The following is a 19,618-nucleotide window of genomic DNA, read 5'->3' as shown; positions in this document are numbered from 1 at the left end:
GGACATGATAACTGCATCATTGGATGGGATGGGTGTATCATAGGGCCAAATTTGTGTTAAAAGAAATTCCAGTGAGCCTTATTTGAAATGTCGCCTTCATGTACTATAAAAAGGGACAAAAATTAACTTATGAATTTATTTTTCCTTTGAACTGGCTTTAGCCTGAATTTCCGATTTGGATGGTTCTGTTAGTCTTTCGTTGAGCTGGTATGAGCTAAAGCCAGAGAGCACATGAGCACATTGATTACAGCACAATGTGCTTTTGTACTACATCACCAAAGGGCGTGACAGGCATTGTCTGGTTATCAATTATTCAATAGAACAAATGATAACAAAGATTTGAGAGAAACACCCTCAGCTGCTGAAAGTGCTTATTATGACACACCTGAAACAAGAGGGAAAATATTAAGAAACTCTCATGCTCTCTTAGAAAAATCTAATCAAATGTGTAATCATGTTATCAGATAATCATTACTGATAGCCCATCTTGATTTAAAAGCATCTAAATGACTGAATCTTGAAAAATGAATCTTTTGAACCCGAATCCTCCACTTGCATTCAATCCAAACTGACCATGGCACCAAGAACAAGCGTTTTTGTATTCAGCGTTTCGGTAGGCAGTGCGGAGGGCCAGGAATGAATGAGAATCAGCATCATGATGACATTTCTTCTTTACTCTTCCTGACAACGCTGTTGCTATCATAAACAAACTGACATGCTTCAAGCCGCACTTGCTGTTTTCAGTGTTCATAAGCAAATTCAACAAGATGTTTGTTTCAAACATTTTAACTAGGCTTACATAAGTCACACATTCTCAGTATTACAATTTTGTTAAAAAACAAGCCAAAAACAGGAATAAATGATCCAAAAGCCTTGCCTTGAAACAAATGCCTCTGAGTAACTGAGTGACAAGCACTGACAGAATTTGCATGAAGTTAAAGATTTATAGATAAATTCCCAACATTTAGAAACTACAACGGTTTGAATGTATAACGTTTAAGAACCAAACTTTCATTCCATGTTAAGTTGAAGTCAAGATACACAAGCATGTTTTCTATCATAAAAGAAATAGTCCGGAACATTTCAAAACACTGAACAGAAGTTGAAACGACTCTAAACACTCAGACCTTCAATACAAAAACATTTTACCAATAAGAATAAGACTTGAAGAATACTTACAGGTTTAGGCATTTTGAGTCCTGTTGTAGATCCCGTCAAAGATTCAGAATAATGTGAGTTTCCACGGAGCCTCCCTCTGGAGCAGAAAGAAGAGAAACGCGTTTGAACAGCGCTAGTGAGAATGACTCACAAACGGTCGGTCTGTCATTTAAACATGGGTGAGAATAAACCCTGACGCACTCCATACAGCCAAATGAATCACGATTAAAAACTGGAACTCAAGATTGTGACAGCCTCACCCAAAAGAGGTAACACCGCCTGCTTTAAAGTCCCCACCCCATTCTGCAAATATTTGCTCCACTCTCTGTTTCCCAAAGATCAACCCTTGACAGGGAATGCAGTCAAATATTCAGTTATAAAATGTAGCGGTACCAGAGTCAAGCAAGCTACTCAAGAGATTCACACATGCCTAATATTATATATATATATATATATATATATATATATATATATATATATATATATATATATATATATTAGCATTTGCTGCCCTCAGCTGTCTCTCGAATATTATATTTTATTTTCAAAAAAGATTATTGGCTATAGCAAATCAAATAAATTGTATACAGTTTTTGCAAGTATGCTTACACATCGAATTACTTCTCATTATACATATGTACACTTTAAAAAAAAAAAAAAAAGTTCGTTATTGGCATTTATGGTTCCATGAAGAACATTTAACATCCATGGAACATTTTAATTGCACAACATATTCTTTATAGTGGAAGAGGATTCTTAAAGGGACAGCTCACCCAAAAAATTACATTTCTGTCATCGTTTACTCGCCCTCAAGTTGTTCCAAACCTGTATGAATTTCTTTCTTCTGTTGAACACAAAAGAAGACAATTTCAAGAATGTTGGTAACCAGACAGTTGACGGACCCCAGTGAAAGAAAATACTGTGGAAGTCAATGGGGTCCTTCAACTGTCTGTGGTTAGCAACATTCTTCAAAATAACTTCAACAGACGAATGAAACTCATACATGTTTGGAACAACATGAGGGTGAGTAAATGATGGCATTTTCATTTTTTGGGTGAACTATCCCTTTAACAACCATTCAGTGTCTGTCTACACTGTAGGCTACGTTACAATATAGCACACTAGCCTAACAGTTTCGGTTCACGAGTCGGACAAGACGAAAGCAATAGGCTAACATGCAGTTCAGTAACTTAAGTGAGTCAGATTAATTCAGTAACACCTCCGACTGATTCATGCGTTTTCATGCACTAATAAAGATCCGGTAGCCTAAATCAGAATATTGTTTTCGGGCAGCAATGTGCTGCTCGCACTGTATTTATTGAATCACTAAAAAGAACCGGCTCATTAGAATCATTCATTTGGTAACCTGACTGTATTTATAGGGCTGGAGGTTTGTTTTGGATTCCCTGAAAGGAACTGGCTCATAGGAGTCATTCGTTCGGGATTCAGATTACACCGATGGTTTCACCAAAGACTGACGTTGTTGAATAGTGCAGGAAACACAGTTTTTAAGTACGGTGCTCCAATTACACCGGCACAAAAAAAGCATGTTTGATAAGCGTCAACGAAAACTAGGGTAATGAAAATCAGCTAATTTCGATATTTTACTTAACTGAAGTAAAAACCGCGCGTTTCATGTTTCCCAAGCGTATCACTAACGTTAGGCTGTCTAAATAAAAATTTGCATCTGGCTTAATTGTCCCCGTGGTAACGCTGTTCATCTTTAAGAGAGGAACGCTCCCCCCCCCCTTTTCATGACTTATAAAACAGCCCATCTTCATGGTAAGATACAGACTGTCCCATTATCAGAGCAGCACCTGTTGTTGGTAGAGATTTCTCTTTGAACTGGGCGGCGTCATACAAAGAGAAGGGAATGAATGATAGACGTAGTAAGTTAACTGTTGTGGTCTTTGACCCGGGCGATAATCGATAGGAGCAATTCTTACCAGAGCCGGTGAGTAAATTCAGTCCAGCTTCGGCCGATAATTCCCCTCCCTCCGAGGAAATGAGCACAGAGTCCGGCGCTGGTAATATGGCTGACGGTGCGCTCGCTCACCTTTGTGCGCGCGGCTGAATGACAGTCAGCGACTCCAGTTCCTGTTTGAGACACGCGCGCGACGCCCACAACTGCAACGGAGGAGCAGACGACGAGTAGCGCGCCCTGCTCAAGTGTGGCTTCAAACAAAGCCTTTTACATCATAGAAGATAGCTGAATGACTGAAGTTTACTTGGGGAAAAATGATTTCAAATACAGAATAATGTGCAGTATTTATATAGGCCAACTAGGAACAGGTGCCCTGCAAACGGAAATGCACCATTCAGAAATAGCTAGCATTATAAAGTGGTTAACAATGTGGCACTGTTCAAGTTCGATAGTGTTGTTTTTTTGTTTGTTTGTTTTTTGCAGGTCATAAAAGACTCGGATGTTTTTATTTTTATTTACAAATATAGACGCTAACATTTGTGTCAATGAATATGAATTCCCTCTATCTGGCAGTGTAAATTCCTCATCTTGTACATGTAAATTATTGGTTGTAATGTTTTCTTTACTGTCTATGAAGGCCACTTTCAAACACATATTATAAACCCGAAAACCCAGAATGTTTCAATAAATTTCTTCATGTTGGAAGAAAAGGGTGTTTGGATCTATTTATCTGTCAGTACAATGAAAGTGTGTGACATAAAATACAGGAACGGAGCAATATGTGGGAGATATTACCGACATCAATAGATGTATCGCCTACTATGGCGTGCTTTTCTGGAATCAAGTTTTATATATTGTGAAGATATTGTGTCATCAGTTTAATAACAATGCACTGGTTTAGTCTATACAACATATTGCTATAGTATAAGACTAAGCTATGAACCAACACATATTCACACACACACACACACGTTTGTGTTTTCATGTTTTATGGGGACTTTCCACAGACATGATGATATTTATACAGTACTGTACAAACAATTTATTCTATCCCCTTACACTAACCCCTAAACCTACAGTAGGCTACCCATCACAGAAAACTTTCTGCATTTTTACATTTTCAAAAAAACACCACTTCTCCAACGGAACCAAACAATGTCCCTACAAGGACAAGGATTTTGGATATCGCCATCTTTGAGGACATTTTGTCCCCATAATGAAAATTTAACTTTACCCAACCTGAGCATGTTGAACACAAATTTAAAAATGTGGGTTATACTCTCATACTCAAATTTCATGTGCTATTTAAGGACAGCTGAGAAGAAAAAAAAGAAAGAAAAACATGACTTAACTGTCATGCTGTAGGCCTATCCCCCTCGTATCACTCACACATTTGCACCTTTATATTAATTGATCCATGACCTATTCATAAATATAAAATATAACAACGTTTTTGCTTGTCTGACAGAGATTTGCGAGTGTGTGTGCGTACTTATACTTTGGAGACTAAATTAAAGATAACCAAATCTGACTAAATAAAGTTGTGTAGTACGTCATCATTTAAAGAGGCTACCTGTGTGTTCCCCGCTGCTTTGACCCCAAGAAATGATAAACAGGTAATTTGATCAGTGATTCACTAGAGAGCCATCATTACAGTCATTACATAACTACAGACTGCAGGAACATCTCAATGTGGAAAGTATGAGGCAATGTTTTAGTCATCACTGCACCTGTGCTTTCATTTGACAAGATGAAAAAAAAAATGTATGCGTAACATGAGGAAATGCTTAGCACTTTCATTCACATGACTACTGCAAACTGTTGAATTATTAAGGGTAATCGCTTATCTGAGAGAGAGAGAGAGAGAGAGAGAGAGAGAGAGAGTTCTGTACACAACTGTTTAGTCTAGAATAGATGGCGCTTTCGCCCATACAAGGTCTCCGAGTACATCCAGCTTTTATTTCGTGTTTACTTTGTAATGAAACCTCGTATGTTTGAATGATGTACAATAGTAATTAGGTCACTCAAACATTTACGTCGTTAGAGTTCTGAATAAGTACACTGCGATGTGACTCAGAGGTCTTTCCTTAGCGATGCATTTACATCAACACGCCTGTTTCTGTTTGTGTTGCCAGAGCTGCACCGACGGAAGTGAAACTCCGAGGCACCTGGTGGGCGTGGCCGTAGGTGGGAGTTGACCAATGGAGAAGCAGGATTAAAATAGAGCGGTATATAGGCGAAGTGAATGAAAGCTGAAGCGGAACCGTCCAACAGTTCGTGTCACGGTGTTTAGTCAAAGGACCAGGTGAGACTGGTAGGCGGAAAAATGAAATGCTCATTCCTCTGGAATTTTTTTTTTTTTATAAAGTTTACGAGGACTGACATCATCTCATGGACAATGTTTTGAAAACAGCTACTCAGAACAACATATAACACATTTGGGGAGGACATGAAAACGAGCCATTAATATATTCTTCAAGTAATGCTGCTTTTACAAACTCTAAATATAAACGATTTCCCATTTAATACACTCGCATAACAGCAATAATAGTTTGAATGATGAGCAGTATTTTTACTCCGCAGCGCCTCCTACAGTGTTGTTCTTGAAGCGCAGTTCTCGAACAGTATAGTGACAGATTTGCATCTTTTTCGCACTTTTATTCAAATAATATATGGATAATACATTTATAATGACATGCACATTTATTAGATTTTTATAAAGAATGCGTGAACCCTTTAATATTTTCCAGCATCTTTCTGGTTTCCTGGTATGACCTGAAATGAGAATAGACTGTAAGGTTAACACTTCACCTCAAGTGTTAATTAAACTGACATTACATAATCCGATTTTAATTTTACAAATGTGTTAGAGTGATTAAATGTTTCATCCTGTTTACCTCTAATGGAAATCGCTTATTCTTTCATCTGAAAGGCCTCAAATCTTTGGTTAGTGACATCTTGAATGAGCACTGTGGAAGAACAAGAAATCTAAATGATGCCCAAATTACTGTTATCACTGCCTAATGGATCTCAGCAAGACAACAACAGACTTGATTGATTAATCCCAAAGTCAGTGTTATGTATCAGTCACCAGAAAATCATTAAAAAGGTCAAAAATAAAATACAAAAATCACTCACTGTCAAGCACTGTTCTTGCTACATATCTCTGTTCTAAAGTATTGCTGACTTCTTCCATCAGCCAAGGGAGGAATTCGGTCTCGATATCTGGAGCAGAGATAGTGAACTTTCATAGACAGTATAATGGCAATTCATGTATTATTCAATAAAGATCTAGAGATGAACTAATACAGAGATGAATTCAGTTTCTCTGTTTTTCATGCACTTGCCTCTCTGCACAGGGTCATAGAAGTACCCACAATCCCTCAGATTGGAATAGACTGAGGGCAACAAGTCAGACAAATACTGTTGAGCAAATGCTCTCGCAGCAATTTTAGCTGCTGTCTCCTTCTCTTTTTCCAGCGCTGCCTTCTGCTGCTTTATCCGGTTCTCCTGCATTGCATTAAAATACATTGAAAATACATCCAAAGCATTACCACTCAGAAAACATACTTTAACCCTCTTTGATTACTGCCATAACGTCAAGAGAAATGCATTTTACTAGAATTTAGTTTTGGTGCAGTAAACAGTACATTGCTGCTTAGATTAGATTATTTTCCATATATACAGTATATATATAAGTTTTTATAGTTTTATTGTGTTTATTCTCTATTACAAAGCTTTGTAAACAAGATTTTTATTTTATCATTAGTATACACACTGTTTTTAAGATAATAATTGAGTAATTGAGAGATAAAATGTAATGTTTTTACTTTAAATATATATTTGTCACACAATATATATATATATACAGTATATATTACAGTAAAAACCTGTAAATTGGTAAAAATGTTATATTATATGTAATTTTACCGTAAAATACTGTCAAATTTGGTTTTTGAAAGTAAAAACTATGCATTAACAAAAAATTACCATATAATTTACAGTTGAAAACAGTAAAAGGACATTCCCAGAAGTCCTAGTGTGACACATCAGATATATTTTTTATAAATAAAAAATGTTTCTTCTAATTTTTGTTGTCGGTAAACCTGTATTTACATCCTGTTTTCGGTCGAAGTCCATAGTAATCGATTGTCGAGTTCACGCGCGTGATCATAGGTAACTAAACCTATGCGCGTGAACTCGACAATCGACTACTGTGGACTTCGACCGAAAACAGGATGTAAATACAGGTATGTGCGCTGGCTGAAATAACATCATTTTTATTCATATCTTTCACATCTACTGCAGTCAGATTCACCCGTGTTCACTCTGAAGGAATCACTCACATTGGCTGTGCACTTGTAATGACACATCAAGGATGTTAAGAGGCTAAAAGCAGGTTTAAAACTTGCCCCATTGAAGTCAACAGGGTGCAAATTTTAAAAAGAGGATAACACGGTGTAGGCAACACTGATTTTTGTCGTTGTTCTCTGTATTGACAGCACTCCAAATTTACAAAAAAAATGAGCTCAATGTTAAAATTGACCGGAGTTCTCCTTTAAGTTAATGTTTATTGCATTATTTTAGTGTCATATGTGTTACACCATTCACACGAAGGACAATAACCATAATAACAACAACAATCATTCTAAATATAAAGAAGAGGAGAGTCCACACCACAAATATAACAATAACGGCACATAGAAAAGTAGTCATTGGAATTACTTTCAGATTGATTTTTGACAGCCAATGAGAATCCATCCTGCTTTAAAGAGCTTAAGCATTTAAAGTGGCAGACAACATAACGGCAGCTCGCATTTTAGAATAAACAGAACAATAGTTCAGACAGTTATTGTTATAGTTATCTCTATAGTTTTTTTTCTTTATTTGTAATTTGTCAGCCACCCCCTAATGCACTTTGCTGGAACAAATACTTCACACTCAACTGGAGTGAAATAAAGTCTAGTTCAGGCCACAATGCACCTATCTACTGAACTTTTAACAACCAGCCACTAAATTGTGCCGTTATTTCCAGACAACAAAATTGTTTTGTGGCCTGTTTCTCTGTTGCCAAAGTCTTTACCTCTGACTTAATTAAAACCACAACCTTGGCAGTGTTGGGAACGTTACTTTAAAAAAGTAATTAGTTATAGTTACTCACTACTTGTTCCAAAAAGTAACTGAGTTAGTAACTGAATTACTATAAAATAAAAGTAACTCGTTACCAGGGAAAGTAACTATTTGCGTTACTGTTAAAAAAAAAGTTACTATATGTCAAAGAATTTGGATTTTTTTTTGCAGTTTTCACAAGTCAGTTGAAATGAGTAGAACAGACAGGTGTTTGTACATAACTTTCGATATTTATTGCATGTCGACAGACAGCAAGAGGTTTATCCTGCACTTCAAGCATTATCTTTGTAAGAAAAGTAAACAGTTACACCATATAAAGTGCATTTAACTCTAGCAAATTAAATCAACCGCTCTCAACTTTTTATTAAAAGTTTTATTAATAAAGTAAAGGCATAGAACCAGTTTATTTGTAGTGCACTGACAATAGTTTTATATAATTAGTTAATTAATTAAATTAATAAAAAGACAAAAAGACCTTGAGATATGTTTGGTAATTATACCTGAATGAATTGAAAATTAATTTGCTACATTTCAGATTAATAACGTTATATTTGTTTTCCTTAAAATTTTAATTAGCAGTAACTTAAACACTTTGCAGTTTGAATATCCATAAACAAAATTACGGAGTATGTTTTTATGTTTCCACTGTTCGATCGCGTCCGCACCTCACACACACACAAATGTAAACACTTTGCGCCTTTTCGATCGCGCCCGCGCCTCTCTCTCTCTCTCTCTCTGTGGCGCGTGTGCTGGCATGTGTGTAAAAACACTGGCTCTGATTGGCTACCATGAAACACATGACTCTGCCTTAGCCAATCATAATTGCTTAACTCGTTATTAACCCACCTCCTCACTAGCTGTGCGAGCCAGGGCTGCGTTCGGATTACACAGTTTATTCAATCAATGCATAGTAACGCAACGACTTTAAAGTCCAGTAATGTTAACGGCGTTGTAACGACGGGAAAAGTAATTAGTTAGATTACCCCGTTACTGAAAAAATAACGTCGTTACCTAACGCCGTTCTTTTAAACGGCGTTATTCCAAACACTGAACCTTGGTGTTCTTTGGCTGAGCATAATGTGGTGTATGGTTTGTAGTGATTCCCACCTTCTCCACACGGAGGCGCCGTTCCCTCTCCTCTAGCCTCTGCACCTCCACCAGCTCAGCGTCACGGATCTCCTTGAATGTCTGCTGCTGGGCCCTCAGGTTAGCCAGCTCCTCCTCCTCCAGCACTTCCAGCAATGCCTGCTCTATCGTCTTCCCCACCAACACCTGCAGCACGGGCTGGACCTCCATGTCAAAATCAAACAGCTGCAGACAAGAAGAACAGATGCAAGTCTTACCACTGGGAAATGATCGGCAGATTTAGAGATGTTAAACGCAACGTTTTCCCTCAAACCTTCATTTAGAATCAGTCTACTGCATGACGCATTTACAAATTATATTAATTTAATTATATAATGCATTGATTTAGTTTACTGAATGCAACAGCAATTTAACTGTGATGAGCAGGGTTTTGGGTAAAAAAAAAAAAGAGGGAGTAAGAACACAGACAGATAATCTGCTTGTTAAATTGTGACATAAGGAATACCATTTCCTTTTATAAACTCATGAGTCACAGTGTACACTAGTCTCTAGGCCATAGACTGTAAAAAAAGATGGACGATGTGTCTCCACTTCCTTCCACTATAGAAAAAAGAAGCCAAAAAATCCCAAAAATAACTGATGACATCTTGCGCCAATTACAGTTGTAATCAAAATGATTCAAATCCCATTGAAAATCAGGTTTATTGACAAAATTTAGACTTTCGGCTGTTTGCAATGAACAAATCAATCAAAAGTAATTGAAATAGCTCAACAAGTGGTTTCCCCAAATTCAACTGAAAATGCAACTTTTAATGACTTCTGCAGTCTCAAATTTATTATGGTAAGCATCTTTAATACTTAGTAGAACACCCTTATGCTATGCATTCTTTTGAATTAGCCAAATTTCTAACATGCAGTCAAACGTGACACTCAACAAACCTAACCAGTTCAGATGTTTCATGTGTTCTAGCTCTAGCACACCTGGTGCAACTAATGAAGCCCTTGATTATCAAACGGCCGTTTGATTAGCCGTTAGACTTAACGAGCGGATGGAAGAAAAAAGCATCCAAAAATCTATCCTGCACCTCTCCCTCTTCTATCTGTGTGGCTGCGTCGCGTCCGGTTTTGGCTGGGACGAAGAGGGGAGTGGCTGGTTTGTCCAGGAACATGTCTGTTTGGCATTCCACGCTGACGTCCTCTACACGATCGCTCAGCTCTTCCAGATACATCTCTAAAAAACACATCAGTGAGAAATTTCATTACTTGATTTCTGGGCTTACATGTATGTGAAGATGCATTTCCATTCTGAGATTTACACTTATAACACAATGAAAGTAAGCATAGGTTATTTTAGGGTAGCTTTTTATCAGATTGTATTAATAGACAAAGTAGTAGGGGAAAAAAGATGGGAACATGACCTGGGCCAGACTCGAACCCGGGTTTCTTATGAGCACCGGAGCTCAACATTGGGCTCCGACATTACAGTTTTTCTCAATTGTTTACACACAAATACTGGTACTTGAGACACAATGACCACAACATGTAACTCATTCACCAACCCCCTGAACCAATTCTGCTAAACTACAAGCACAATTCCTGCTTTACACTCAAATTGCAGTTCTAAAACACACTTTTTTCAAAACACTACACACAATTCTCTGCTTTTGGCACAATTTTCATGCAGAAAATCTCTTGTTTTCACAAGGAACACACTGCCATTCAAATATGCACACTGACTCATCACATGGGCAAACACCCGTCACACAGTTTTACAATTAGCAATCAGAGCCTTAGCATAAAAGGGCAACAGGTGAGCTCTTCAATGGAGCAATGGATGCCAACATTGGATTATTTTATTTTTTTACTGTAACTGTATACAGTCAATTCTTCTGTTGTTTTGTATGTAGACCACTGTATGTACTTTGTGTTGGTTGGGATGTACACTGTGTACATTGTTTTTGTGGGAAACATACAATATATTTGTTACCGTGTATTTGTGTGTTCTGAGTATAAAAACAATATTCTCAAATATTTTACAACACACTTATGTACTGTCTGTAGAAAGTGTAACACTGAACAAAAAAAAGGCCTAAGTCATTATGATGAATGGAGAAGAAGTGTTTTCCATTCATCATAGTGTTTTACATTGAGCACATCAGTGTTCAACTGGTTCTTATAAATGTCTATTCATATGATGGTTTGTGTGTGTCATTTGAAAACAAAATACCATTTTGAGAAGAAATAACATTGTTTTGAATGTAAAGTTTCATTTTGCAGGAGAATTGAGGGGTTTTGCCCATTGTGTGTGTGTTTTTTGATTTGTGTGTAGTGTTCTGAGAATATGAGGCATGCTTTCAGAAAATGTGTGTAAACAATCAAGAAAAACTGTAAGCCCTGCGTTTATTGTGCAAAATCATTCACTACCTGTCTGCAAATCTACGTTCTTTCTGCCCTCCAGTGGTTCTGGTGTTTTGGGGCCAAACTGCTCCTTCAGCCGTTTTCTGGACATCGCTCTTCTTCTGGCCTCCTGCTGTCTCAGGAACTCCACTGGATCGGGCTGAGATGTCTGATAAACACATTTGTATTTTTTTATATTCTATTCATTCATCAACTGTGCTCTTATCACAGTACCATACGCACACACATTGTGCTATGGTTCATTTTTGCACTGTTTTGTACTCTGGTATTTTTACATTATGCTGTCCGACTACACAAATACAAATAAACTCTATCTGCTTCTTATAAGAGAGATTTCTAACCTCTATGCATTAATACTCACAATGGGTAGGATATGTTGAGCATATGTATTTCCTCTGACAACACGTCGGTCATACATGATGTTTCCATAACTGCTCTGTTCTTCATTTCTGCATTATACAGTAAAGAAAAAGTATATATATATAAAGTTATATATATACAAATATATACATAGGTTCTGAATTTTGCATGTTTTTATCCTTTTGAGAAATAATTTTCTTTTTTATTTATTCCTTTGCAAAAATGTGCAAACCATGTACATTAACAATGAATATTAATATTTTAGCCACGTCCCCAAACCTTTGATATCACCTTAGCCCAGAACAAAAAGCTTACCATGGTAACGTTAATCATAGTTTTCTAGTATTATTATTATTAGTAGTAGTACAGTTTTTGTTACTCTCTCTAAAGAGAGAGAGAGAGAGAGAGAGAGAGAGAGAGAGAGAGAGATGTCATAAAACAAAGTGCCAGAAAAAAAGCTTAGGCTATGTTTACCTGATGTTCACAGGACCCACATAACGTTAGTTGGGGGGAAAAAGATAATTCCTCAGTTATAAAGTAAAAAAATCTAGGAACATCTTAAATATATCAGTCTATCAATGACATTTAGACTGTTAAATGATCAGAATGTGTGTGTGTGTGCGTGCGTGCGTGCGTGCGTGTGTGTGTGACTCACAGCAGCGGATCGGCTCTGTATTTGGGGCGGTTGGGAACCGCACGCGGACGGCTGGAAAACGTGTAAACTCCGCTCTGCGTCTCGTGTTGTGCCTGTAAATTAGCTGCCATTTTTCCTTTTAATTGTAATATCAAAAGTGTGTCTGGAGGCTGAAATCATTAACTTCTAGTTGTTGAGAGTTGGACTAGCATCTGTTGCTGCTAACGTTACAGTTGTTGTAACGGTTACCATGGCAACTGAATCCAACAACAGCGGTCTGCTTTATTTACTTCCGGCTCGGTTAATCTTTTTATTATTATTATTATTATTATTATTATTATTATTATTATTATTATTATTCCGTACGGAATAATAGTATTGCTAGTGTATGCTAGTGCTATTGCTAGTGTATATATATATATATATATATATATATATATATATATGATATATATATATATATATTCCGTACGTAATAATATTATTGCTATATATAGATCAAAATAACCATTCAGATCTGATAATGTGTACAACGTCATAATAACCAATAGGGGGAGACAGATAAACTGCATGATTTTACATTTACAGTTTATATAGTGTCTATGGATTTTACTGCTGAGAACAAAACTGAGCAGATGAAGCAGCAACACTCAAGCTGACCTGGGGCTGTATGTATAAAGCCACTCAGAGTAAACATTTTAGTCAGTTATTAATATTTCATTGGTCCTCTCTTGTTTTTTCATGTGTTCATAATTTCTTTGCATGACAGCCTGGCCAAAAATTATGTCTGTACATTTCGGCATGTTTCATTGAGTTATCACAAATAAAACAGTTGACTCCAAGCACAACTACACAATATGCTTACATAATTGTTAACACATTTTTAACAGGCTACTATTTGAATAAAGGGTGAAGATGTAAATTTTCCTATGCCGGACATCACTTTTGGCCACTATATGGCAGTTCTACGCTTTTTCCTTCTGATTGGATAGATAATTTGAACATAGGCCTGAACTTTGTTTATAAAACATATTTGTCACTTGAATTCTGCAATCTCTCGAGATGCAGACATGTAAGAGAATGACTATTAACTGAACATATACTTTAATTTAATTAGTGACACTTAGCCTACCTTTTAAAATCTTTATTTGAATATGGCAACATTTTTATTTTAAAATCATTATTTGAATATGGCAACATTTTTATTTTAAAACTTGTATTTGATTATGGCAACATGATTCCTCGTTCTACAGTATTTCTATGATTAAATCACTGACAGAGACCCCTCCCCCATCAGCCAATCACTGTGGTCATGTCATAGTTAGTAAGCGTGTTGACATCATCCATAGCAACGAGGTCAACTCCGCCCTTTCTCTGAGCTTCAGACTTATCTTCTCTATTCCTTAGCAAAAGCTGGTCTCAGCAGCTTTGTGAGTAGGTTTAAAGAGGAAACTAAGAAGTTTTACTGCTATTTAGGAGAACGTTTAGTGGTTAGATCGAATGTTTTGTGAATACGGCCCCTGGTTTAATTTACAGTTGCTATTATATCGTGAACATAATCAGTGAATGCATGCACTACACAGAATATATGTAGATCTACTCGACGTTGGCAAAAACTATTGTTTTTTTTTATGTTGTTCAGTTTGTCCCATCCATCTTGTTTAGATAAGGAGTTCACACTGTGATTTCTGCATGCCTGACACATTAAAACCTTTTTTTTCAGTATCATCTTTTGAAATATAAAAAAAGGTTTGTCTAGGGTAATTTAACTCACTTTGTTTGGCATTATTAGTATACTTCCTAAATCACTGACCTTTTTATGTCTTGCAGTAGGCTAATGGTTTTTGAATTAAGAAATTTAAATTTGTGACTCCAGGAAGTGGTTTTGGTTCCTAGCCTGAAAAAACAAGAGTGATGTTAACAGAAGTCACCTTGTCACCGCAAATGTACACCAGCAATTAGCTCTCATTGTAAACAACACCATGGTCATGATTAAACCATGGCAAACATATAAGTCACTGCAATGCAGTGTGCATTCATCTTTTGCATTTTTCCATGGATGTATAACTTAATTTAATAACTGATTTTCATAATAACAAAACAACCCCTTTGATTGCCATGCGTTTTATGCATGTGGATTTTGTGTATGTTTGTGTTAATACTCAAATGCTCTGTTCACTTCAACAAATGCATTTCTAACATTATTAAACATCACAAAGCACTTTGTTTTTAGCCAAAATCTCCAGTGAGCATACAAGACCTTGGGAGAAACCAAGGTAATAATAGAGAAGCAGTACATATTGTTCTGAACAGTGTTGGGGTAACACATTGCAAGTAACGCGAGTTACGTAATATGATTAGTTTTTTGTTTTTGTTTTTCAATTAACTAGTAAAGTAACACCTTACTTTTAAATTTTAAGACAAAATACCAGGGGCTATGCACAAAACATTTAATCTCACCACTAAAGGTTCTCCTAAATAGAAGTAAGAGTGGGGGAGGGGTCTCTATCAGTGATATATATAGTCATAGAAATACTGTAGAACGAGGTACGGTATCATGTTGCCATACTCAAATAAAGATTTCAAAATAAATATGTTGCCATATTTATTTCTTTTTGTGTGTAAACATGATGGTTATTGTAGTTCTATAGTAATTGTGAGCAGGCATTTACTCATCTCACTTGCACAAAAAAGATACAGTAAATGTATAGAAAGAGTAAAAATCACTACTTAAATATATTAAATAACACAAAATATACTTTGTGTATCCAATCTCACTTTATTAACCAATGTCTTTGCTGCTGACCTTCGATGATCCAATTCAACCATACCAATAAGCGGAAATTACTTTATATAAACATCACATTTGTGTTTCTTTTGTTTTTTTCCTCTTTTTTTTATAATGTAAAGTAAGACTGTTGAACTTTCTTCTCTTGCATCCTATTCTTCTGCAGTCCAGAATAGTCCAGAGGTTTGTTTGAGCTACATGTACGTGCTCTACTGTACAGGTGTGAATTTACATTTCCGTTCATTTTACTTTTGGTGTGAAAAGGCCTTTATGTTTGCTAAAAAAAACTCTTCAAGCACAAGCAAGTAAAAGCAAGCCAAACCTAGGTGAGAAAAAAATAATAAAGTTAATGTAATGCATTACTTTAATTAAAAAGTAACTAAGTAATGCAATTACTTTTTTTAGGGAGTTACACAATATTGTAACACATTTAACTTTCCCCAGCACTGGATCTGAATATGTGAACTCTGAAAGAATACTATCAGACATTGAAAAATGCATTATTATGTTTTAGTTTTTTAGCTTCTAGTATGAATATGTTAGCCTTAAGTTTATGAATAAGCTGTTGTGTTCCAAAACAATGACAAAATTCGCATTTAGGAGATATAAGCATTCAAATCATTCAGTCTCTGACTCTCTCACTTCCGTTAAAATGGATCACGGATTTTTATGATAGGTGTGTTCGACATCGGCTGCGGCTGGATGCAACCGATCGGCGAGAGTAGCCGCGTGCAGGCGGGGAGGAGCTGCAAACGGAGACGTGAAGTCGGACACTTTCTGGTTCCCGTAGTGACTGCTCACGTGGTATTTGCATACTTTACCACAGCTGAAGTGAAATAAATGCAATATTTGACAAATAATACACAGATTTTTCAGATACATTTTTATTCAAAACTTTATGTAGGCTACTGCTTCATACAGCGTCTGTTTGAACAAGAATAAAGTTCAACATAAGCTGTTATAAATGAAGTGGAGTCTACGTTTTTTAATCTGTTTTATTTGATAAACATGACACAATATAACATGACAACGACATGAAAAGAGTGTTTACTGTTATAATAAACTGATTTGAGAGCTTTAGAAGAACTAAAGGTGTTCGAATAAACACGAAACACACGTGATCGTTGTCATGCAGTGAATCCGGCCAATCGTGGAACAGCTGTGTCGTCATCCGCCCTCGTGCAGCCCAATGCAGCCGCTCTTGAGAAGCTGCGCTGGCTGAGTTCTCCGGCTACTCTCGAATTGCCCTCGCGGTACTTTGATGGCATACGTCACAGTCACGTGGCGTCGGCGCTGCATCAAGTCGGACAAAATTTCTAACCGGCATGCACTGCTTCAAGTCAGCCGCCGATCGGTCTGCGCAGAGCTGCATGAAGTCGAACAAGCCTACTATCACCGCGGACTTCAGCTTCTCATCACATCTTCTGTCCAATCAAATGCTCTCTAGAATCTAAAGCTCCGCCCCCTATGCTATAAATACCACCTGGCCAAAGCGACTGTTGACACGTCACGGATCAATAGGTAAAGAGGGGAGGAGCCATTCAATATGTCCTGCATTAGCTTCTTGTCTCAGTCGAAATTATGTCAACGCATTAGAAAAAGCTGCGCGTTCCAGTGAGCCTTTGAGTACAACATAATATATTTTGTGCCTTCTAAAATATCTCAAAAACCTTAAGGTGATGATACACTTCATAAATAATAATAATTTATTACAAAAACATTGTAACAACGTACAGTTGTAATGGTGCGTTCAAGTCATCTCGTATAGATCGTATTTACGAGTTGAACGCACTTGAACGCCACCACAATGTCGTAAATACCAGTGGGGAGCTCGGGATTTTCTCTAAGCTCCGATCTTTACGAGTTGGGGGCGTGTCAGTGATTAACATGGCGGAATACACAATACGTAAAGGTATTTAGCTGTGATATTGTCAGGCTTTTCTATTTACAGCGCAGTTAGCTAATTGCCAACACAGAATATGATAGTACAGGGTTCTTGCAGGTTTCAGCAAGTCAAATTTAAGACCTTTTTAAGACATTTTAAGACCATAAAGATTGAAATTTAAGACCTACACGACGCATTACCAAATAAATATTCAAATCAAAGAATTCATTTTATTTCAATGAATTCAGTAATTGAAAAAGCATTAATTTAATTTACAGATAAATCACATTAGTAACCTTCCACACCCAACAACGCGTGTCAGAGAAAAGAACAGAATCAGATATAATTTTTTTTTATAGAAAATTGCATATTATACTGTAAAAAACACATTAGTTGATTTTAGTTGATCATAGTTGATCATAACTAGAGATGAAATGGCATGAACATTTAATTTCATTATTATAGTGACAAAAATGATCACGGTTATCACAGAATCATGTTCAAAAAGTATTAATACTGTACAATGAAATTAATTCACCAAGTTTTATGTCGAAAACCAGCAAATAACAAATAAATTTAGCATCAATATGCACTTTTTGTTTACATAAACATTAAAATAATACCATTAAAAATGAACATTTTTAAAGTGTCTTGCATGTTATATACTAACATGTACAAGTTAAAATAAAGGTTTAACAAAAAAGGTTTTAGAAAAAGATAAACCTCACATATTTCAGACTTTAAATAATTTTTTATAAAAAGAATGAGTCAAAAAAGATAAATTACTGACATTTACAATGCACTTTAGCTTATCTTATTATTAATAGTAAAATTCGGTCCGATTTTCCCGTGGCGTCTGTCGTTGCTATGCAACCATGCACTGCGCTCTCCACAATGACAAAGAAGTTGTAGTAGCTAATGGATTTCCAGAAATGGCAGACAGGGGAGTGTATAGTCGAAAGCCGGGCGATAAAGGTTGGTAACCGGAATCAGTCCAGGAAACTTTTCCAGAGGAGTGATGCAAGCCCAGAAACCAGTAGGCAGGCATAAGTCCGAAACCAGGTAGACAATCTGGGACCAGAGAGGGTGGCACTGCAGGCACAGGTAAACTTGGCAGAGAACAAAGCAAATCTGAGCTTCACATGACAGGACTATACAGGGTGTGACGTTAACTAGCATGAGTAGACATGAGAATATCTAGCAAAGAAATGAATGAGACTAAATAGCAGACAAATCAAAGGAAAAAATAAACAGGTGTGCCAGCAGTTACACACTTTTTTTTTTCTCTGTGCTTTTCCAAAAAATGAAAACACTTTTCCTAATGGTAAGGATATCTGCATACTAAAAGAAATATATCTAACGTTAGCATACACGGTACTGTAATTTACACAAGATCGCAAACTCCATGAATTATCAGCTAATGTTATTCAGTCCCTTCAGTTAGACAGAACAAATCAATGTCACATTAGACAAGGAAGTTGTAGGTTGTGTTTGAATAATTGCGTATCTTATTTAGCTGAGGTAAATTAAATGCAATACTCGTGTATCCTTGCTCGATGAAGAATGAGACGGCCCAACGGGCAGCTGATTTGATTCTGTGTTTGCTGGGTTACTTCAGCAGATCTCACTGTATTTGGGTTCCTGTTGGTTGCACACCAAAATATTATTATATCATGTATTTCCACCTATCTTTTTGTTGTTACTACAAAATAACATGACATGACTCATGGTTCTTCCTCCATTACAGTCATTTCCTAGGCTACTTAATATTAGCCTATGCATATCTTGGTTTAACTCATTACTACAATGTGTGCAACCTGTTGAGCTTACTGCTCTTGTCACTTATTTTATTTTTAGAGCATCTTATTTTAGTCAACGTAATTTCTGTTAACATTTCTCTGTATAGACTATGTCATTGGTTTTGTGTGCTTTGTTTGAGAAATTCCCTATTTAGATTGGTTGGGTAATCCAATACTTGTCACTGAATATGAATTGTCACTAATTGGTTGTTAATTTAACTTTAAGCATTAAAACATTAATTATATAAAGTGCCCATTCATCACTGTATAATGGACACAGCAATGGCAACAGAGGAAGAATCACTGTGTTATGTAACTAAGAGACCTCTGTCCATGAACACATGCTACTATTCACAGTTTCATTATGTAACATTTGTTCCTTGCCAAGTTTATAGTGAATTTTGAAAACACAAAGTCTTAACCTGCCTGGTATTTC

General features: G+C 36.5%; 2 protein-coding genes across 3 annotated transcripts in view; both read right to left on the bottom strand.

Annotated features, from left to right (window-relative positions):
- ezrb (ezrin b) overlaps positions 1-3,283 on the bottom strand; it is a 32,652-nt gene extending 29,369 nt beyond the window's left edge. Inside the window, exons 1-2 of one of the 2 annotated variants that reach the window (XM_084090423.1) lie at positions 3,105-3,283; positions 1,180-1,255 (exon numbers count right to left, since the gene is read on the bottom strand). In XM_084090423.1, coding sequence (XP_083946549.1) covers positions 1,180-1,191 — 12 coding nt within the window. In that variant the 5' untranslated portion in view covers positions 1,192-1,255; positions 3,105-3,283. Of the gene's footprint in view, positions 1-1,179; positions 1,500-3,104 lie in introns of those variants that run through there. The other variant, XM_084090424.1, reaches the window with a different exon arrangement.
- Positions 3,284-5,540: 2,257 nt separating this feature from the next.
- On the bottom strand, positions 5,541-12,841 carry rsph3 (radial spoke head 3; the record flags this gene model as incomplete). The annotated part of the gene is made up of 9 exons (XM_084091286.1): positions 5,541-5,857; positions 5,980-6,051; positions 6,221-6,307; positions 6,430-6,592; positions 9,320-9,523; positions 10,384-10,529; positions 11,723-11,864; positions 12,078-12,165; positions 12,732-12,841. 8 exons carry the CDS (start codon positions 12,839-12,841, stop codon positions 5,996-5,998), a joined length of 996 nt encoding a protein of 331 aa, XP_083947412.1. The 3' UTR covers positions 5,541-5,857; positions 5,980-5,995.
- Positions 12,842-19,618: the final 6,777 nt, after the last annotated feature.

Source organism: Abramis brama (assembly GCF_963993115.1).
Source record: "Abramis brama genome assembly, chromosome: 18".
NCBI lineage: Eukaryota > Metazoa > Chordata > Actinopteri > Cypriniformes > Leuciscidae > Abramis > Abramis brama.
The sequence above is the reverse complement of the archived record's forward strand: the minus strand, read 5'-3'. Positions and strand labels throughout refer to the sequence as shown.